The following is a 23,299-nucleotide window of genomic DNA, read 5'->3' as shown; positions in this document are numbered from 1 at the left end:
TTTTCCTCCTTTAAATATGAATGAAAGGAACTGAAGGGTAAAAGCTGAAGACTAGGCATGTTTATTTAATAGGGGCTTTATAGAAGTAGTCATTTACAAACATCGATAAGACCGATTTTTTAAAAAGTTTAAACAAAATATAATTATTGAACATCTTCTAAATGGTTTATCGTCTTTGGCATGATCTGATTAGGCTAGTAGACATTTTATATGTATGCCTGTGGTCTTTTTTATGTCATTACTGTAAATATTGTGCATGCGACTTTAATAATAATTGATTAAGTGGGTGGAAGTACTTAGGAAAGGTGACATTCAACAATCTTATTTTGTGTTTGAAAATATCTGCTGTATTTAATATCTTTAAAAAAAGACTTAAACGTAATTGGATTATATTAAATCTAATTTCTAAAAAACAATAAAAAATTCTCTTATTTAAGATTTATTACCATTTTCAGGTGTGCATTCTTTAAATATAAATTGGTTTGGTTTTGATTCTATGCAAACTTTTAGTTAGCATAAATTGTATTATTTAAATAATACAGTTTTAAGGGAAATCTAAATTACTGTCTTGTTTGCCTTTATGTAGTCTTAAGTCAATATATTTTTAACTTGTTTATTGTTTCTTGATAAATACTAATGGAAAGAGAAAATCTTTCCTATGCTGAAAAGAATTTCTGTAGTATTTTATTTATAGAAAAGTATTGATGTAAAGTTTTGAACGTCACTAATGTAAAACTAAAAGAAATTTTTGTTTTTCCCACCCCAGTTTTGAGTGTCACCTTGCTTTTGTAAAAGCCTTTCCCCCTTTTCATAGATTATCATCTCCTTCTCATTGAAGTTTTTCACTTAAAGAGAATTTACCTCATTAACACTTAAGGTAAATTTTAGTATAGGCAACCTAAATATTAAGTGGCTTTTTGAGGTGGCCACGCATTTTTTAACAAGATTTTGTCAAATTCGTATGCATATATACATATTGAAGAAAAAAGGAAAATAAAATGTGGCTTGATAAAACAATGAATAGTTTTGCTGTTTTTCAAAGATGAAAAATGAAGATATTCTTATTTGACATCAATGAATATATATCACTTTAATTGCTGGAGGCTGTGTAAAATGGCTTTGGTCTTCAACTAGTAGAGATGAGTTCATCTCATGTTAAGCTAATCTTAAGCATTTCCCTTAAATTTTTTTCAGCTGCAAATTCTTTTAAATGAGCAATACTAAAAGAGGGTAGCTATCATGGAATTAACTAATGGCCATAGATCTGACTTCCTGTATCTCAGGTCCACTTACTTTTTAAGATAATTGTAAAATGCAAATCGATTGCATTCTCTGATTGTATAACTCAGGAAATAATTAAGCTATAAGTGCATCATTTGGTCTGTGGCTTATTATAGGGTTTTTTCCACAAATAAGATTACACATAAAAAATTTTAACAAGTTTATGTTATAAAGAGGATACGTTTTTATTAAATTACAGAGCTTCCAGAATGAGGATCTAGCTAGGACGTATGTGTAATACTTTTGAACCTTTCAAAGCACCTTTTAGTTTATGTGAAGTTCTTCAGATGGCCCCGTTGTCCTTTGAAGCTTCTAACACCAAGGTGTCTGTTGCAGCCCAGAGCAAAGTTACTGCTACCCAGGACAGCACTAATTTGCGATGTATTTTCTGTGGTAAGCAACATTATGTTTACATTACTTTTTCAAGCTGTGGTACATACTCCTTGCGCATTTCCATAACTTTTGTTTCCTTAGGCCATGGTCTGGTTTGTGGTATTTGGGATACACAGCAAGCTACTGTTTTATGTTGTGATATTTGTTGTGGCTCATGTAGGTGGTTTGGTCAGCTTTTGAGTTGGCTTCTTAGAAAGGATTTAGTTAGAATTAGGATCTCAGAACTAATTTCTTGTTCACTTCTTCCAACACGAATGAGAGGGGTTTTTGTTTGTTCGTTTTTGTTTTTAACTATTTTCTTTGAGAGCAGTCTTTTAAATTAGAATTTAAGGGGAAAAGTTATATTCATCTTAATATGATTTGGGGAATATAAATGTGATTTATTGGAAGGGAGCTTTTGCTTAACTTGAATTAATTTTCAGGTGTACATGTTGTAAGGCAGATGTGAGCTCTTATTAATAGGTTGGTTTCTGATCGACAGCCTCCTTTATTCAGTAGGTTAGATATCTGTGGCTTAGGAGTGAATTTAGGCTTACAGAGTGTTTTCTTTCACTCTCACGCTCATATACACACGTGTGCACATATATGTGTTGTTTGCATGGACAAACCGGTTATGTCACTTAACCATTCCACATTACAGTTCATCAGGTGTATGCATTATATGCATATCCTTCTCCTTACACTAGGATGTATCTATATATGTACACATATACACGACACACACACACACGTCTGAATTCTTTTTATTCTCATTTGATCCTAAAACTTTCTGATTTGAAAACCCAAGTTCAAAAAGTGACTTCTAAATCTTAGAGCCTTTTTTTTTTTTTTTTTTTTTTTAACTCGTATATACGTTTTTGACTACTGTATACCTTGGCTGGCCAGATTATTTTATGAGAGATAAAATGATATATACTACTAAAATTTTATATAAACAATTCAGCTGTGTATATGTACTTTATCCATGTGAATCAGAGTTTTTGATATGATCCTTCAGTATTACTAATACTGTTTCTTGACCTATAAAGAGAATTGCTTTAAGATTGATATACTTGCTGGTTTAGGCAAATAAGCATGTGTTATAAATTTCCAAAAATGAAAATTCTAATGCATTTCTTAATCACCTGAGGTTTTATTTTACGATCTCTCCAGGTGACAGTTACAGCAGTGAGCCTGTTGTGCGGCTCCTTATAAACTCTCCACTCCTTCTCAGGTTCCTTAATTAATCATTACAGATTAAGTGATTAATTAGTAACTTTTAGTTCTGATTTTTCTGCCTCCTCCTGGGGGTTCTTCCAGGCGGTCTTTTGAACTAGCCATGAGTGATTGTTTGTGTTTGTGTTATTAGGACTCTTTTTAGCTCTTTTTGAAAACCTACTTGATGTTCTATACTTCGCTACTTAATATGTGTAGTTCACATGCAGAATAATAGAGTTTACCCAACTGCAGAGAAAAGATTGATTTGGCCTTCATAAAGGTGAATTTTTTAAGTTGTAAAATAATGTGTTAAAAAGCAGTTTCCCCCAGTAGTACGTTTAATTGATTTAACTGTGTACAAACAATATAATTACCACATTGCTAAGTTTAAACTTGATTGTATTGTGTATAATAACACCTATTTGTCTTTTAGTCCTGTGTTTTAAATAGTCTGTGGCTAAGTGTGAAACTAGGTCTGTGAAAATTAAAATGTGACAATAAGTGAAATATGCTTTACCCAAAACTCAGTATTGAAGTCAAGACTGAAATGCCATTCATTCCTGGTTTAGAGAGACATTCTATTCTGATTTCCATCATTTATAAGATACCATATCAGTGACATGGACACATTTTCTTTATTAGAAACATGTGATTTACATACTTTGCTATATGAATTCTAGCCAGGACAAATTAAGACCAACCATTGTCTTTGGCTGTGGTAATAGAACAGAGAAAACTAGCCCTCATGTAGCTACTGTTCTTTATGATACAATAGTAGGAACAAAGCAGGTTCACTTGTCACTTCTCCTTTTTTCCCCCAAAAGAGCCGTTAACCACCCTGTGATGCTCATAAAATATTGTTATTTACCCCCTGGTTAGGAAAGTACCTTTTTTGCATTCTATGAGAACACAAATACTCATGTAGGCATATGACCTATGTGAAGTAACTAATAGTTATATTCCAGAAAATACAGTGGCAGCTGACAGCCTTGCCTAATCTTAATTGCTGCTTCATGTTGTGTGTGGTGCCTTTGGTATAATTTAACAATTGTATAACCCAGTAAAATGTTTGACAAGAATGAAGAATATAATTGAGTACCTGAAGTTCATAATTTACCTAAGACTCTTTTATTTAATGCTCACAGTATATTTATATTATTTCTTAAATGCACATGAATTTCAATGTGCTTGTTATTGTTAGTTGACAATATTGATGCAGAAGAAACAACGAAATAACCAGGTTAGATATGGATGTGAGAAAATGCCAGGGGGAAGGCGTCCTCTCTTCTGCCCCCCAGTTAATAACGAAGGTGTTTGGGAAGACAGATAACCCACTATCACCAAGAACCATGTAGAAAAGAATTTTAAGAGTTGTTCAGTTGTTCTTGGATTCCTCCCATTTTAAAAGGATCTTCCTTGTAGTAAACTATTTTCATAATTAATAATATCAGCCAGAAAATATTGCCCACATTTTTAAAACCTTTTAAAACAAGCTTGCTGAGTAAACTTTTAAATTAAAAAAAGTTTTTATAAATTGCTAAAAGAAACCTTTCTCACATTCAGATTTTTTTGTAAGTTGTATCAAACTTTGGACAGTTTAATTTTTAAAAAAAAACCTTTAAATAAAATCAGAAGGATTGAGTTGAAATTTTGACATCTTTCTCTTGAATTTATGTATTTGAGTTAAAACTTACGTCGAGATTTTAATTGGTGAATTTAATCTATTAATATTATTGTTGAGCTACAGTGCTTGATGTAGATGTGAATTAGTAGGATCGAATTCTTTGAGACTGATGCCAAACAAATCTACCTACTGACATTCACTGCTTAATTATTTGAGTAGCATGAAGTTTTAACTTAAATGCACAAACATTGTTTTTAAAACTAGTTAAACCGTGGTGGTCTTGTGAGTTGCCCATGCTGAATGCTCACATTTAATATTTTTGGATAAATATAACTTTGGAAAATACTACCCCAAATAGTTTATATTTTCTCACACTTACCCTCCCACCTTGTATGTCCCCCTCCTCTGCCGGAAGAGACGAGTAAAGTACTAAACATTAGGGTATGGCTTAATAGGACAGTCTATTTTTATATCATTATGTTAATATCCGAAAGAAGGAGAGAATTCCAGTCTGCCTCCTAGACACATTACATATTTTCATTTATGCAAACATTTAAGTGCATTTTTAATTTTAAAAGCTTTATTTTATTTCTTTTGCTGTTACTGATTACATGGGATTAATATATTTTTATATTTCCTCTATGTGGCTCTTAAACTAGCAGACTCTTTTAGGAAATCTAATGAAATATCACTGCAGTTGTCATCTAATTTGTCTTTAGAGGACAAATTAAATGATTAATGTAAAAACGTGTAAAGAGATGAGGAGAAAAATTAGTAGGTAAGTTCAGATCAAATTATTTGTTTTTCTGCACTTGGGATATAAAAGTACTGTATTATATTCTAGTGAACCTTATCCTTCTCTTTGTGAAATCTTCTCCACTAGTATAAAATAGATACTTTGTGCTTTTAACTCATAGATTACAAGAGTTTGCTTTAGCACATAGAAAGAAGCATTTATTTATTAACTGTTTTTTATACTAGTGGTCTACAAAACACTTTCAAACTATCTTTAGGGGCCTTTGCTGGCACACTAGAATTCACAGATATGTGCAGCATATCATTACTCATATATTTCTCTCCAAGAGTGGAAGATAACTACTGTTTCTTTATTCTCTTGTTTACTGGATTAGATTTCAAGATTGTTCTATTGTAACCATAGGCATTGTATATTAGGTCCAGTATTTTATTTATCTCATCTTATGACACATAATTTTTATATCCAGCGACATTAAAATGTCCCATTATTTAGTGGCCTTCTTTATGAGATGCTAAAAATGGGTCTGCATTTTATATGATGTGGGAATGAATGGTCATTAGTTTCTCATGACAGAACCATGTTGGTTTGAACGCAGGTTTTTTTTGTTTTATTTTGTTTTTACCCCAAATGAAAAGTTATTATGATTGCCTGTGTTACATCAAAAATTCAGAGAAGTAGGTTAATTATATATGGAAGTTTAGCAAATGTTTGTTTTCACCAGTGCTGGAAATGCCAGGCCATTAAATAAGAATGGCAACTTAAAGTGGGCAGATTTGATAAATGCATTAGCATACATCAGTCTAGTAATAAGGTTCTCATGCTCTCTCTCTCCTGTTTTTTCATTTCCAGTGTTCTATTTAGGTGAGTTTTTGAATTCTGATTTTTCATTTAAGTTCTCCCTCTCCACTTCATGAATAAGTACCCCAAAGAGAATGTCTCATTGTCTTAGAAACGTCAAGCTTAGGTGCCTATTCAGATGCTCATTGAACACTTGTTTTACTCAAGCTCTTCATATATAAATGTTTATTTTTCTTTTATTGTTGATGTTTTCCATTTGTTTCAAGTAAGCCTTCTGGAGATAATGACAGTATTATGTTGCAGTCTTTCATTTGCTGTGTGTTATATGAAGCTTATATTTTATTTTGCTAAACAAAAAGAAGATACATTTGTAAATATGTTATGGTTTTATGTTATTCTCATGATTTTATCTCCTCTATCCAGTGCAGTATAAAGATAATGTTCATCTATAATGTTTCCCTCCCTTTTTAGGGCCGACATTGCCTAGACAAAATTCACAACTACCTGCCCAAGTTCAGAATGGCCCATCACAAGAAGAATTGGAAATTCAAAGAAGGTAAATTCACGAGTTATTTGCACCTTTTCTTTCTACTACAGAAGACCAATCTGTGAACATCTGATATTGAAAGTAGATTATGTCTCATCAGCCATTTGGAAGTCTGAACTTTTATTGTTATATTAAGTTTTAGAATCACTGTTAATAATCAAGCAGATTCTTAATAGGCTGGACAAAAGATGTTATAAAATTTCATATATGCTTTTTTGGTAAAAATCATACTCATGAATTTAAAATATTTTAAATACTCTTAACAGCATATAAAATGTCTTTACACTTCAAGCAGTCTTATTTTTATAGCAGTTATAAATTAATCTGATCATTACGCCTGTCACATGACTAGAAAGTTGAAATAGTGTTGGCTCTTCGTACAAGGCATTGAATATTGAACAGGAATAGTAATGGAATACAGAATCATTCTGTTTATGATTAAACTGTGACTGAATGAAATCAATAACGTCTTCATTATCTCAGTGCAGTTTAGAAATACATTTGAAATTATAATACGGCCTCATTTAGGGGTAGTTTTTTCTGAATTAACCCAGAGTCTCTAAATTAGAGACTACTTTATAACAAAATAGCTTTGTAAAATTCAGTCACATTCAGTAACTAAAATTGAGCTAGTCAAACCAGGTGCCCCATTTTAAACAAATTGAAACTTTTTAGAGATGTTGATACTGCTTTTGGTTACTAGTAGGGCACCCCTGTTTTGTTCTGGGGAATTGATAACCATCTTACAGATGGAATTTTCCAGTTGAGAGGCATTTGCTCCATGGCAAGCCAGCAATTTTTCTTGTCACTTTTGATTTGGACCTCATATTTGAAATGTTCTCCATATTCTTTATGTTGTCTTAATATATGTGTCATGTTTCCCTGACAGACAGTCAAAGGAATTTCTTGCTGTGGTTTTGTGTTGTTGCTTTGCTGTGTAACTACTTAGCTCTTGAGGAGTGCCCTCCAGGATCTCTTAAAGTGAATTTCGTTTTTGCCACAGTCTATATATTTAGTTAGATCACTCTGGAACTAGCCTCCAAATTTGGTGAAACTTTTTCTGCTCTTTAGAGTGATGCTGTAACAGATACAAATAAAATTAAGTCTCTATAGAAATAAGGGAAGTTTAAGGAATATATTCATTTATTTCAGTTCCATATTGAAAATTTTAAACATACTAGAATAATTCCAAGAGTTAGAAATTGTATGCTGTCTCTCACACACCAAACGGAAAAGTAATTCATAAAAAATGATCATAGTTTTATTGAGAGTAACACATTTGTAGAAAACGAGGAAGAACCAGGAGAAAATCCTGAACGTAATAGATCGTCTCTGGTAATACAGAGTAGGCAAGCAAGTAATCCCCGACACAGTTGCTGGAGACCAGGGTACAAACAGAAGTCTTCTGCTGGTACTGCTGCCTTGTCAAGGGTCACAGGTGCGTCATCTGCTTCACAGAGGGTTGTCAAGAACTTGCAGCATGCAGTTTTAGTTGAAAACGAGTATTGAGTGAACTTTTAGTAATTGTCATGAGAACGCCATGCCCTCATGTACGTTCTTTCTCATTTCAAAGCGTTCATCTGGACTTGAGGTTTTTCTCTTTGTATGTAAGTAGATACTTAAGGGTTTGAAAACTGAAGATGTTTATATTACTTATTTGTTTAGTTGAAGACTTTAACTCAGTCATTTTGAAGAGTGGAATCCGAATTTCTGAAAAATTGGTATGAATTTTAAATTATTTTCTGTCCATAGTCATGCACAGACTCTTCTTTCTTCTTCCATTTGACACCAACCAGTTTCCTTCTCTCTCATTATTAATTTCATCTCCATTCCTTTTCTTTACTTTTCACCCCATTTCCTTTTTTTATGTTCTTTTGTTGTTGTTGTTGTTTTGTGGGGGTTTTTTGGCTGCCTTAGGTCTTCGTTGCTGCGTGCGGGCTTTCTCTAGTAGTGTCGAATGGGGGCTCCTCTTCGTTGCGGTGTGCGGGCTTCTCATTGTGGTGGCTTCTCTTGTTGCGGAGCACGGGCTCTAGGCACGTGGGCTTCAGTAGTTGTGGCATGCAGGCTCAGCAGTTGTGGCTCACGGTCTCTAGAGCGCAGGCTCAGCAGTTGTGGCTCGCGGTCTCTAGAGCGCAGGCTCAGTAGTTGTGGCACATGGGCTTAGTTGCTTCACAGCATGTGGGATCTTCCCAGGCCAGGGCTCAAACCCTTGTCCCCTGCATTGGCAGGGGGATTCTTAACCACTGTGCCACCAGGGAAGTCCCACCCCATTTCCATTTTAGTCTCATGAAATCTGCTTTGTGTTCACAAATCTACTGGATGTGCTGCTACCATCACTGACTTATTCTAGTTTAAATGTCTTCTCTTGGTCTACGTATTCCACTTCTCTCTCTTCCTTTTGATGCTTTGGAGTATCTTTTTTGCTAACTCTTCTCCTTTTCTGTACCTCTTCCTTTTCTTATATAAGGCTTTACACTTAGCAATCTCTTTTTTATTTCTGCACACAGTATAACCTTTGAAAAGTTGATGATTTGGTTGGATCTTATAGTTTTCTTTTAACTTCTGTGCTGATGGCTTCAAAATCTACAGCTCCTGATTATCCAGTGGAGAGCCAGACCCATATTTCCAGATAAATGGAGTAGTGTCATGGGTCCTTTTGAGAATTTGGTAGAAGTAGTGAACTACTGTCCTCTTCCAGTCCCCCCACCCCACCCAACCTAACCCTTCAGATATGTGCATGTGATTTTGCACATGTGCACACATGTGTGCCCTTACATGGTCCAGAGGATTACAGACCCCCTTAATTCCAACAGTGGATCCTCAATGAGAATTCCTATTTTAGAGCTCATCCATTTGGGTATCCTACTGATGCCTCAGTTTAAACCCTTATGATTTCATTTTTAATGTACATTCCTTCTTCTCTCTAATATTTCTCCCAAAATTTCAGCTTAGAAAGTCTATAATTATCTTCATTCACAATATCTATTCAAGTACATTTTGTTATTTCTTTCTCTAAAAGCCTGTTGGATTTACTGTCCTGACATTGTCATTACTAATAGCTTTCTCCAGTATTTATTTGCTTGTATACTGCTATATTTTCTGACTTGCTAGTTTTTCTGTCTTTAGGCTACATCCCTTTCACTTATTCCTACTTTATTACTGCTAGATTATTTTTTCTTAAACTTTTTTGCACAGTGCAGGAGGGTCTAAAAGGGGGGGAGGGTGATCTGCTGCACACTTGTGCCCTCCCCTCATATTAATCATGAGACTTAATCACTTTTAACCATTTCTACTTTTAGTACTTTTGATGAGTTCTTCTATAGTAATATATAATGTGTTTATATTTCTGTTTCTTGATTAGTCACATTACGGATAGTACTTATTGACTCTACACTATGAAAAAATGAATTCTTCACTTCCCCTGCCAATCATGAGTAGTTATTATTTTTAGTTCTTCTAACCTTAGTATCTCTTAACTCTTCACTCTGTAAGAGGAATGCAGTAGTTCTGCACATCTCCCTATCCCCTTTCTTCCATTCTACCACCTAGTTTTGATAGACACGTCATTTTTTTAATTTTATTTTTTTGTTTTTTTTATTTTCACGGTTTATACATTTTCAGTCTTTCTATTACTGCCATTAAATCTTTGTCTTTATGTTAGTAGGTGATCTTTTTTCCCCCTTCCTAGAATCCTTTTAAACCTCCTTACTAACCATGGTAGTCTGAGTTTTCACAAAGATGTGATTTGTTTTTGGTTTTGGGGTCCCTCCCTGATTTATTAAGCTCAGTACTTAATGGACTGTTTCCATTTGAAGACTTATCCACAACTCCTAGATTTTTTAAAATTTTATTTCTTTAGCCATTTCCTTCTCTGTTTTGTTCTCTTTTTGGGGAGCTCCTACTGATCAAATGCTGGGCCTCCTGGGTTATTTCCTTATGATGCTTATCTTTTCTCATTTTCTGCCTCTGTTTCTGTATTCTTTTTTTTTTTTTTTTTTTTTTGCGGTACGCGGGCCTCTCACTGTTGTGGCCTCTCCCGTTGCGGAGCACAGGCTCCAGACACGCAGGCTCAGCGGCCATGGCTCACAGGCCCAGCCACTCCGCGGCATGTGGGATTCTCCCGGACCGGGGCACGAACCCGTGTCCCCTGCATCGGCAGGCGGACTCTCAACCACTGCGCCACCAGGGAAGCCCCAGTGTTCTGTATTCTTGATGATATTTTTAACCGTACGTTCTAGACCAGCGTTACCTAGTAGAAATATAAGCTACATATTTAATTAAAATTTTTCTAGTAGCCATACTAGCAAAAGTAAAAAGAAACAGGTGAAATTAATTTTAATAACATAAAATATGTTGTTAAATAAAATATTTAACCCATTATAACGGAAATATTATCATTTCAAAAAGAAATAAGTATAGAAATTAAGATATTTTACATTTTGTTTGTGGTACTGAGTCTTCCAAGTCCAGTATGTATTTCTTACACTTACAGCACGTTTCTGTTCAGGCTGCCCAAAGTATGAGTGCTCGAGAACCACATGTGGCTCATGACCACCTCATTGGACAGCACAGTAGTTGATCTCCTATAATTTAATTTTATTCTCCAAGAGCCTTTTGCGGGGCGGAGGCGGGGGAGCAATTATTCCTTTTTCAAAACAGCCTGTCCTAAATTCATGATTGTATCTTAAGTCCCTCTTGTTTCTCATCCTTTGTTTGAATTATCTCCTTCCTATAGAGTAGTATTGTTTGCCTTATTGGTTTTACCCAAATATCTGGTAATCTTTAGTGGTCTCTTTATTTCTAAAACAAGAAGCAGTCTGAATGACGTCAGTACTTGGCTTGGGTTTCCTGTTCCATTATGAGGTTTGGGTGTCTATGGACAGCATTCTTCCCTGACCGAGGGCTGCCAAGGGGGTCTGTGCAAGTGGCCAAGCAGACAGACTGACAGGCTCTCCTTTGGGGTACAAGAGGGGGGAGCCGACAGGCCTCAGCCCCACAAAGCTGAGACACCTCTAGTTCTACCAGACACGCTAGCTCATCTGAGGCAGCTTCTTCACTTTGTTTAGAGGACAGTCTTCTGTGATAAATGCCATTCCATCCGTTGAGCTGAGGTTGGAGAACAGAGGGTTGACTGGAGCATTTTCTTCAGACGGTGTGTGTGTTTATTAATCAGCTTGATTACGGTTGTACTGCCCATTCCCATTCTTTCTACCTGCTGATCTCAAGTTAGGTCTTTCCCAGATTCTTCTCGCGTCTGCTTCAGCCATTCTGAGTCTGTGTTCGGGACCTTGGATGCCTCCACTCTTCAGTCCAGTTATGTTCGAGGCTTAGTGCTTTGTTCTGAGTGCTTACAGTATATCAGGGTGGTGGGTGGCGGACAGAAAGCCTCAACCTAATCAGAGAATAGAGTGAACATGACACAGTGTAGCAGAAGATGGTAAGTGCTACGGGAGGAAAACAGAGCCAAGTGAAGGGAGTATATGTTGCAGAGGGCCAAGGGGAAATGGTTACAACTTTAAATAGGTTGGTCAGAGTAGATCTTATGGAAATGAAAGGAAGGAGTTAGCCAAATGGATGTCTGGGTGAGTGCATTACAGCAGGGGGAGCAGTCTGTGCAGAGCCTTAAGGCAGGATTGTGCTCGTGTACAGGGAGGAACGAGGAGGCATGGAGGCTGGAGCAGAGAGAACAGGAGCAGAAAAGGAGAGTAGTGGAGGAGTCGTGTCATGCAGGACATTGCAGGCAATTATAAAGAATTTAGCTTTTGGGCTTCCCTGGTGGCGCAGTGGTTGAGAGTCCGCCTGCCGATGCAGGGGACACGGGTTCGTGCCCCGGTCCGGGAGGATCCCACATGCCGCGGAGCAGCTGGGCCCGTGAGCCATGGCCGCTGAGCCTGCGCGTCCGGAGCCTGTGCTCCACAACGGGAGAGGCCACAACAGTGAGAGGCCCGCGTACCGCAAAAAAAAATTTTAAAAATTAGCTTTTTTCTGAGAGAAATGAGGGCCCATTGGATGATTTTGATAGGAACAATCTGGCTTAACATTTTAACAGAATTAGTTTGCCTGCTTTGTTGAGACCAGGCTACAGAGAAACACAAATGAAAGCAGGTACAGGGTTGTGATGGCAGCCTAGCAAGAAAACTAGTTAAGAGGCTATTGCGGTAAACTAGGCAGGAAATAATGATGGCTTTCCCCAGGCAGTGGAAGCGGTGCGAAGGCAGATCCTTACATTTCCTGGTGGATTGTATGTGGGGTGTGAGAGAAGGAGAGGAGTTGTGGTTTTTAACGGGAGCTGTGGGAAGGATGGAATTACCATTAACTGAGACGACTGTGAGTGGCAGGTTTTGTGGGGAGAGGTCAGATGAATTTTGAAGATGTTAAGCCGAAATGCTCATTGGATATTCAAGTAGAGATGCTGACTACTAGGCAGTTGGATGTACTAGTACATAGGAACTGGGAGAGAATTCTAGACATGTAACTCCTCCCTAACCCTTTTTGTCTTCCAGAAATTTGATGATACATTTGGTCTACTAAAGACCACTCAGCTCAGTTGTCTACTTTGTAGTGGGTTTATTTATACACATTTTTATTTTTCTGGAATTCCAGTAGAATCTTGGAGCGGGGGAAGACAGTTTGACTGCTCAAATGTACCAACTTGAGTAAGAAGAGTCCAGGAGCTCATGTCACTTCCCGGCTCGCAGTACGGGTGGCCAGCTCTCCTCGCATCCAGTTTAATTCTTTGGCCTGACACTTAAGAGCCCACCCCATGATCTCTTTCCTCCCTTATGACTGTCTGTACACCATACTTGGGTTCTCCCTCTGTGCTTCTCTGTAGCATTTACCTCTCTGTCCTGCCCTTCTCGTCCTTTCTGTCTTGTCCTTTTCTGTAGACTGTTTTCCAGGTATATTAATGGTTTTCGTTTCTGAACTCCTGTAACTTAACCACATGCTTTTTTATTGTTTGTTGTTTGCTTTACATATGAGTCTTGTCTCCACAGTGAACATTGTAGGCTACTTGAGAGTAGGGACCTGAATAAGGTTGTGAATAAAAAGCCAAGAAGTTCAGTGGTACTGAATTCATTTATATGTAGGAGTTGGGGCATAACAGGCAGACAGTATTTCATAAGGTTGTTGGGACCATTAAATAAGATAATACGCACTCTTTTCATGCTGCCTGGGCTTTTCTGTCTGTGCTGTTTGGGAGACGGTGGGAGCCGTTCCTGAGGAGATGCTCTTTGAGCTGTGCCTTGAAGGGGAAGTGAACTAGGAGTTTCCAATCATAGAATGGAAAAGCATTCTAGGCGGAAAGAGTCTATGTGTAAGAGCCAAGGGAGTGCACACCACCTGTGTGACGTGAGTACTACCCCTCTTCCTCCGCTCCAGGACTGATGGTGCTATTAAATTAATACGTAAAGGGCCTTTATGCCATGCTAAGACATTGCTTTTTAATATTCTTTCCCTGTTTGTCATATAATAAGAAGGCATCTTGCTTTGTAAAACTTTAGTATTTTCAAGTTATAAGAAAAGTATATGCCATTTTCTTTTGACCTACATGCCAAACAATCTGTTTTTGCTTATGGTTGAAAGATACTTGGGAAAAGGTACTACAAAACCTAAAAATACCTGCTAAATTTTATATACACAGTGCTGGTCTTCACTTTATCTCAGCCAGCAGCTGTGCATGGCTGGATCTTGTTTTGTAGATTAAAAAACACAGTGGCAGAGGGATGTACAGCACACTCTAGTGAGACGTTTGGTTCCCAACAGAAATTATATTTTCAAAATTTATTTTGGGTAGTTATTTATATAAAAATAAATTTTCTTGTGCTTGATTTTATTTTCAGAGGCATGATAAAATACCCTTGGGACAACTTTTATTTCATAAGTTGAAAAAAGTAACTTTATCCTGTTACTTTGGCTATTTAACTGGATCTTTATACGCCGTTACTGGAAAATGTAGAAGAGAATATTAATTTGCATCATAACATTCACCTGCAATTTTAGTAGTTGTATTTTCAGTATCAAGTTCATATTATAATAAACGTTACATTTCTGTTACTACTCTTAGGTAAGCTGTTAGTGGGTATCAGTAATTGATTTTTGAAGATCGGTAAATGATTCGTATTTGGTGAGCTAGTAATAATGGATGGGTTAGGAGGAAAATGATGTGAGTAGTGTGCTCCTTGGGTATATGTGTGCATGTGTATGTGTGGTGTGCATAACAAACTTGATAGGGTTTTTGCTCAGAACCATAAACTATAAATGGATTATTTTAATGAATAGCTAAAAATTCTTATTCTTCAAGTTATTTTTCTTGGCTTCTGACTGTTACAGAAAGGAAATGAATTGCTTAAAGAAAAGTTTAACGACGTATTTAGAATCTGGTTTTGTTTGGGACCGTCCATTGCACTTTGAGGAACAGCAGTTGCGCTTTGGGGACATCAGTTGTACAATGTAAAGACAAGAAATGGCCGTCTACTTTCTGGTTTCTAAAATTTTATTGATGCGTGGTGTTACGGATTGAATAGTGTCTCCCAAGAAAGATACTTGAAGAAGTCCTGGGACTTCCCTGGTGGTCCACTGGTTAAGACTCCACACTCCCAATGCAGGGGGCATGGGTTTGATCCCTTGTCGGAGAACTAAGGTCCCGCATGCCGCATGGCACAGCCAAAGGAAAAAAAAAGAAAAGAAAGATATATTCTAATCTCCACTGCCTCAAAATGTAACCTTTTGGAAATAGAGTTGTTAGTTAAGATGAGGTCATACTGGAGTGAGATGGACCCCTTTATCCAACACGACTGATGTCCTTATAAGAAGAGGAGAAAGTTACCGAAGCAAGATGGCCGTGTGAAGACACAGAGACACAGAGAGAACACCATGTAAAGATGGAGGCAGAGGTTATAGTGATGCTTCTACAAGTCAAGGAATTCCAAGAATTACCAGCCTGCCTGCGAAGGAAGAGCAAGGCATGGAACAGATTCTTCCTTAGAGCCCTTAGAGGGAACCAACACTGCCAACACCTTGATTTCAGATTTGTCACCTCCCATCCTGAGAGAATAAATTTCCGTTGTTTTAAGCCACCTAGTGTATGGTGCTTTATTGTGGCGACCACAAAAACTAATACAGGTGGTGACTAGCTTAGTGGACCGGCAGAAGCTAAAGTAAGCCAGGACAGAGAAGAGAAGGGTTGCGTTGCTGTGGTGCCTCTCAGTGGCAAGGCGTTTCATCATGCTACACGTAGGAGGGTTAGGTAAGTCTTTATAAGGAGGGTTTAGCTACCCAGATTTTCCCCACAACACCCAAACAGGAGACTAGAGATTTATTATCTTCTAGAGATGCGCTAGACCAGTGCCGTTCAATGGAAATGTAATGCAAACTACATGTCATTTTAAAGTCTTCTAGTGACCACATTTTTGAAAGTTTTAAAGAAACCAGTGAGATTAATTTTATTAGTATATTTAACCCTATACATCTAAAATATTATTTCAATAGGTAATTGATACAAAATTTTAGAGGTGTTTTTACACTCTTTTTTTTTCATACTAGGTATGAAAAATCTGGTATGTGTTCCAAAATCTGGTATGTGTTTTTATATTAAAAGCATATCCCAATTCAAACTAGGAGCATTTGAAGTGCTCAATTTGCAACATACAGCTAATAGCTACCGTTTTGGACAGCATCGCAGTGTAGGCTAGGAGTTGGCAAACTATAGCTCGCTGGCCAAGTCCAGCCCTGTAGGCTGTTTTTGCATAGCTGAGAGCTAAGGAGGGCTTGTACGTTTTTGCCGAGTTGTTTTTTTAAAAAGGAAGAAAAAAGAATACGGACAGAGATACTCTCTGGCCCTTTTCAGCAGGTTGGCTGGCTCCTGGTAAAGCCTGAGGTATAGGAGGCACAGCTCTGAAGGTGTGGGTGAGAGGCCATACTGAAGAGAGATGAGTGAAAGTCAGCCAACTTGGTCTCTTTCCTTTGCTCAGCTCCCAGTCATTGGCAGCCAGACCTGTAGAACTCAGGTAAGGAACTTGAAGAGTCCTCCTCTGGAAACTTGGCTCGGCCAAGAGAAAAGACAAAGATATTGACACCCAAGGTCCCTCCCATTGAAGCTCATTTATATAAGGGCTTCTGATCAGCTTTAGTACCACTTATAAACATGAATGGACAGCCAAGGATCATCATACCTTTAAGGACAACTTTTATAACGTGAAGACAGATCAAAACAAACAGAAAAAATTGAAATTGGAGGAAACACGTAGTAACAGGGAACAGAAGAAAACCTAAAAAATGATATAATAGCTTCAGAGAACTAAGAATATATTTTATTCATAAAGCAAATGTTTGTAGTTATTTAAAAAGAATCAGAGTGTAAGAAAATGTACTTAGAATTTTTTTAAAGCATTAATTTTAACACTAGGAGGTTTGAGAAATAAGGTTGAAGAAATTGCCCTGAAAATAGCTGTAAAAGATAGAGATAGTACCTGAGAAAAAAAATAAAAGAAGATCAGATTAGGAGGTCCAACATCTAAATATGAGGAATTTTAGGGTGACAAAACAAAAATGTGAGGAAATGGAATCTGCAAATAAATAAGAAAATTTCCTGGAACTCAGTGACTTGATTGTGGTCAGGGGTGCCGACTTTTTCTGAAAAGGGCCAGATGGTAAAGGTCTTAGACTTTGTGGGCCATGAGGTCTCTGTGACATTTGTTCAGCTCTTCCTTTGTAGCTTTGCCATAGACAATGCAGAAATGATGGGTGTGGCCAGATTTGGGCCATGGACTGTAGTTTGCCAGGTCCCCTGGTCCAGATTGAAAAGATTCACCAAGTGTCCAGCCCAGTTAGTAGGAAAACATAAAAAGATCTACCACCAAGGCATATCACTGGGATTTTAGAATATTAGAAGATTTTAAAAGTGGGGGGAGCTTCAAATTCCTGAGAAGTCACTTCCAATCTAAAATTTCCTCCTCTGCACAGTTTCCTAGGAAGCTACTGCAAGATGTATTCTATTAAAATGAGAATGTAAACCAAGAATGATGATACCATGGGAGGAGCCAGGAAACAAGGAATCCAGTGTAGGAAAGAGATAAGGGAATTCCCGGCTTGACTAAGGCGAAAGCAAAACCTAGGGACCCAGCAGGTCTGAAAGTTATACAAGGGGAATAATAATCCCAGCACTGAAGCGGGGAGTTGGAGCGTTGAAAGTGTATAGCCCTACAGTTAACCTTCAGAGGCAGGATGGACCAAAAGTTTCTGGGGGGAAAGAAAAAACAATAAGCAAACAAAAAATAGATCACCTGATATACTTGACCCTATTGAGAGGGTTTACAGTTCTGATGGAGAGTTAGGGGTCGGTATAGAGAAAAAGAATCAAATGTAAAAGGTAGCCATTTGTAACACCAGGGTTAAGAAAGGGATTGTTCTGGAAAGTAAATATTGTCAGCCGTGAGTAAGTTAGATAGATGCTGATGTATCCAAAGTACTGTCATGATTTTATTGGGAGAATGAAGAAGGAAAGATTTTAGGGTGTTAGAGGGTGTAGGAATTAAGTGATTTGTGTAGTATGAAGTCAGTAGATAACTTCTGAATCTGAAAGACTAAGAAGTATTAGTTCTAAACAGATGGATGTATTTAGTTAGAAACGTGAGATAAGTATCAAAGTGTTGAAAGTAGTTGCTTCTGGGGAAAGAAATCAGAAGTGGTAAGGGCTGAGAAGAGGATTAGTGTTTTGTTATAAGCTTTGTAACACACTTTGACCTTTTAAACTATGTATGTATTTTACAAGTTTCAATTTGAATGAGAATAAAATTGAATTGATAAAACAAATGTTTACTTTAAATGTTAAATCTCATTAGTCCAATACTTTTACTATAGTAATACAATGATAGTGTAGTTTAGTTTTCTATTCATATGTTGTGTAGCATTTGTTAATATCAGTTTTTGGTTCTTACTCATATTAGTTTGGCTGCCTTGGCTGACTGTGATGAAAAACATATTCTAAGAAACATGAGTCAGTCCTGTGTCAGTCTCAACATGGAACTTAATGTAGTTAATATCTATAAATAGTTTGCAAATCACCACTATTGCCTGAAAGTTATAAAAGGGGAATAATAACCCCAGCACCGAAGCAGGGAGTTGGAACAATGAGAATGTACAGCCCTCCGATTAGCCTTCAGAGGCAGGATGGACCAAGAGTTGACCGCCTTCTCTTGTAAGTATTGTCTCTTGTCTCAGGAGCTTTGTAATATTAAAACTTAATTATCTTGTTTAGTTTTATCCATTTTTCGTTTGTTTACTGATAGAGAAGTGAAATGCCCACATTTTATGTATGCAGTTTTATTTTCTGACAGATGTCGGTAGCATTAGTGTTACTAAATGTTATCAGCCCGGAACATTTTTCCTAATCTGCCCTCCTACTTCGTTATGTCAGATGTAAATCGCTCTTCATTTACCTAACACTATTTTTTTGTTATACATAAGGCTGAATGAAACGTGTTTCAAATTTTTGTTATACAGGTTTTGCTTGCTTTAAGAAAAGTAAGCCTTTGAGTTAAGATAAACTAAATATGTGTTCAAATATATTAAAAAGCTATTAATCTCATTGTTGGCTGGTGCTTCGTGCATCTCTTTGCATTTGGGGGATAGCTCTTTTGGGTGAGAAATTCAATAGGTATTTTGGTGGTGGGAAGAATTTTTCCTGATATTTTTTAAATGCTCTTGGTTGCTATGATATTAGTCATTTGTACTATATTGTTTTCTGAAAAAATGTTTTCTCAGAAGGTCTCAAATTATTGTAAAATGCATATCCTAACTTAAAAGAAAAATTAGTCTTCCAGAATTTTTCCATAATTCAGAATTAGGGCCCTTGTACTTTGAAAAAATCTTCAGATGAAAACAGTCATTTGTAGACAGAACTCTAGTCATGTGCATTTCCAGTATGTGAGTTGGCAGTGGTGTTCTAAGAAAAGCAGAATTTATACATTTCGAAACTGTCCCCCTAAAAAGATATACAGATGTCTTGCTTTAGAAGTCAAAACAGGAAAGTCAGAAGATTTATATATACCATCCAATTTAGGTGGAATTATTCATTCCACTAAAGATTTGTAAGCCTGAGATTTTGTTTGACACACAACTTTGGGAAATATGTTTAGATGTGCTTCTTTTTAGTAAACAGGCTAAAAATTAGATAGAGGCTTTGAACAGTTTCCTTTCTTGCATCTTTCTTACTTTCAAATCAAGAAAATACACAGTCATCAGACTCTCCTACAGCTGTATGAACTGCCTACTTCAATCATCTATCAATGAACTTGGGAGATCTCTCTGGCACTGTGCTCTTTCCCTACATCAGTAGATACTCTTTTATTTATAGACTGAAAACCCAGAATATTATGACGTGTGGAACAATCTTTTTAAGTCAGGACACCCTAGTTGTAAATGCTGTTATTTAATAATTCTTTCAGATTCACTTTACTCGTACCTGGCCTTCTACTTGTGCTTTAAGCTTACTTTTTGTGTTGAAAGCAATATATGGTCTAGAGGAGCAGCCATTAACTTGGGGGTAAAAAAACGAAGAACTTACAGTACTGTGTGGTTCAGGTGTGAACAGTGTTTACATTATCATATTAATAATGTAAACTCTGAATATTGATTTAACCAGAAATCAGTATTCTCCCATGACTATATTGGGAAAAGCCTGTGTGTGGTGAGGGAGTTATAAGAGATATCTTAAAAGCCAGTAGAAATGTATAAAGTTAAAATAATCAAAAGAATTGACATATCTAAAGAAACAGCCAAAAGAATTGATAGTAATTATCTCTGATATGTTGGAAACTGGGGTGGGAGGGTTGGAACAATGAGCTGCTAATTTTTCTTACAAACTTATAAACTATGTGCTTGTATTATTTTGATAAAATAAAATGAAAGAGGTGGCACAGGAATGTAACAGGACCTAATAAATTGGACTTTTTAATCATAGATCTTGGTGCAGCTACATTAAAAGTTAAATACTTCCCCTTAGCTTCTGTTTTCAAATATATTCTAATTAGAATAATATGGGTATATCTTTTGTCTTCTGGACCCGAGAGATTGCTTAGAGTATTATCACATTTCACGTGCTCTTATTTTTTGATGCATGTTGTGTATTTCAAATGTAATATAAGCCCTAGCTGAGTTTATACATTAGATGCAGGTTATTCAATAATAATAACTTCATCTAGTTTATTATTAAAAACATTCTTCTGAATATACCTGATTTCTTGCCCTCATCCCTACAGTGATATTGTTATCCCTCAGAAACTTTGACCCCTAATTTATCAAATGGTATAATGCAGTCAGTACTGTACCGTAAAAATCAGATTTTATTATTTAGTTGTCAGTATTTTAAGCAACTGTTGGGTTGGCCAAAAAGTTCATTTGGGTTTTTCAGTAACATCTTACAGAAAAACCCGAGCGAACTTTGTGGCCAGCCCATAATCAGCACTACCATAGGTGTCTTCTGTTTTCCTCTTGCACTGATGAAGTACGATGATCTGACCAGAGAGAAGCTTTGTGGTGTTGTCCCAGGAGTGGGATTGGGCTTCTCCTTTGTTTTATAGTCAGTTCAGGAACCATGAAGGGGAGGGATTTCTGGAAAGGTCTTACTGGCTTTTTGGTAGTGTTGGGAGGAGCAAAGGGCAGCACGTGCATTCTGTCATGAAGCTCAGCCTCCAATCAGAATCCAGCCAGTTTATTAGCCAGTCCAGGGAAAGTCTCAGTTTGAAACCTCCAAATAAATATTACTGTAGCTCACATTTATTGAGTTCCTGTGCTTCAGGTACTTAGTAAAGAGCTGTCGCGGTATTATCTCATTTAATCTTCCCCACAATGCTGTGAAATACTTTATGCGTAAGATGAGTGTAACTATTTTAAATCTTAGGGCGAGTTAATTTTTTTAATTAATTAATTTATTTATTGGCTGCATTGGGTCTTCGTTGCTGTGTGCGGGCTTTCTCTAGTTGCATTGAGCGGGGGCTACTCTTCTTTGCGGTGCGCTGGCCTCTCATTGCAGTGGCTTCTCTGGTTGTGGAGCACAGGCTCTAGGTGTGCACGCCTCAGCAGTTGTGGCACGCAGGCTCTAAAGTACAGGCTCAGTAGTTGTGGCACACGGGCTTAGTTGCTCCGTGGCATGTGGGATCTTCCCAGACCAGGGCTCGAACCTGTGTCCCCCGCATTGGCAGGCAGATTCTTAACCACTGCGTCACCAGGGAAGTTCCCAGGACAAGTTAATTTTTATAGCAAGATAATTGTTTAAGTCCAGGTGGATACTTGGAGACATTTTCATGCTCTGTTACGTTATATATGAAAGGTAAAAAGCAAACGTATATATATGAAAGGTAAAAAGCCACATCCAGGAGGCTTCTGCAGGTTTGTAATATAATCACAAAGAGATCTTTGTAGTCATCATTTGAAGTCCTAGAGTTGAAGAAGATTTTTAAATCTGAGTAAATACTGAGACATTCTATACTTTCTTAGATAAGAAGATAAAAAGATATGAATGTTTTTCTAGCTGATCTTCAAATTTAATGAAACATTAATAGAATTGAGAGCATAGGTCTTGGCAGAAAGGGTAAATTTAACAAAGTGATACTAAAATTTACCTAGAAAGAGTTAAATATCTGAGAATCACCTAGAAAAACTCAAAAAGAAGAGTAATAAGGATGGCTGCACCCTACTAAATATTAAAGTATACATCAGATATCAAAGCATCAAGATACTGGTGCCACGCCAGACAAATAGATCTATGCTCCAAAACATTCTGGAACTTCAGTAACAGTCAACACATGTAAAGGTGGCATCTTAAATTAGGTCTATAAACCATTCGATAAAAGGTGCTGTGATGTAGGTCACTACTTCACATGTCAAGCCCAAGATGAGTTTCATATGAACTAAGGATTTTATTGTAAAAACTAAAAGTATGAAAAGAAAGTGTTAATAATTATATAATCTTGCTGTGGAACAGGACTGCCTAAGAAGGATATCAAAAGCAGATCACATAAAGGAATAATATTACTAGATTTTCTAGGTAAAATTGAAAGCCATATTACAAAACAAAACTTTAAAAATCAAAGACATTAAAAAAAGTAATAAAAGTTAATGCATATGACTAACGTGTGACAAAGGGTTATTATCTTTAATATAGAAAAGAACTCTTTCAGATGAATATGGAATATTAACTGTCCCAAGAGAAAACTGGTCAAAGAACATGTGCACTTAATACTAATACAAAAATCAGTAAACAGATTGCAAAGTACTTAACCTCAGAAGTAATCAAATAAATGAAAATTGTTGTATCAGTCATATTAGCAAAGGTTAAAAGCAATGATGGTGTTCAGTATTAGTGAGGGGAAAGGAAAGTGGGCATTCTCATATACTGTTGGGCTTCTGTTCCTGAAGACAGTTTGGAACCGTGTGTCAGAAATCTTGATATTTGTATCTTTTCATTTAGCAAATCTCTGCCTCTGGTGATGATCCTTAAGAAGCAGGTAGAAAACGGTTCAAAGATACATGAAGATAAATGTTTATTGTAGTATCAGTAATAGTATTAGGCAAACTTATATAGTACCATAGGAGACTGCTTCAACTATGGACACCTAAACAATGGAATACTACTCAGTCATGAAAAGTAAAGGTGCAGAACTGTACTTAGTGCCTTAGAATACCTTTTACAATATATTAAGTG

At 36.8% G+C, this 23,299-nt stretch overlaps 1 protein-coding gene across 6 annotated transcripts in view; it reads left to right on the top strand.

Annotated features, from left to right (window-relative positions):
• Window positions 1-23,299, top strand: part of ENAH (ENAH actin regulator) — a 162,383-nt gene that overhangs the window by 107,871 nt on the left and 31,213 nt on the right. For 4 of the 6 annotated variants that reach the window (XM_089907213.1, XM_089907224.1, XM_089907197.1 and 1 more), the window contains 2 exons: window positions 1,618-1,674; window positions 6,522-6,606. In XM_089907213.1, the coding sequence (XP_089763339.1) occupies window positions 1,618-1,674; window positions 6,522-6,606 (142 nt within the window). The remainder of the gene's footprint in view (window positions 1-1,617; window positions 1,675-6,521; window positions 6,607-23,299) is intronic. The other 2 variants (XM_089907220.1, XM_089907203.1) reach the window with 1 other exon arrangement.

This window comes from Delphinapterus leucas, chromosome 1, assembly GCF_059928025.1.
Source record: "Delphinapterus leucas isolate spDelLeu-1000000601 "Yukka" chromosome 1, BTC_Dleu_Yukka2, whole genome shotgun sequence".
Lineage (NCBI taxonomy): Eukaryota > Metazoa > Chordata > Mammalia > Artiodactyla > Monodontidae > Delphinapterus > Delphinapterus leucas.
Note: the sequence above shows the minus strand (reverse complement) of the source record. Positions and strands in the feature narration are given on the sequence as shown.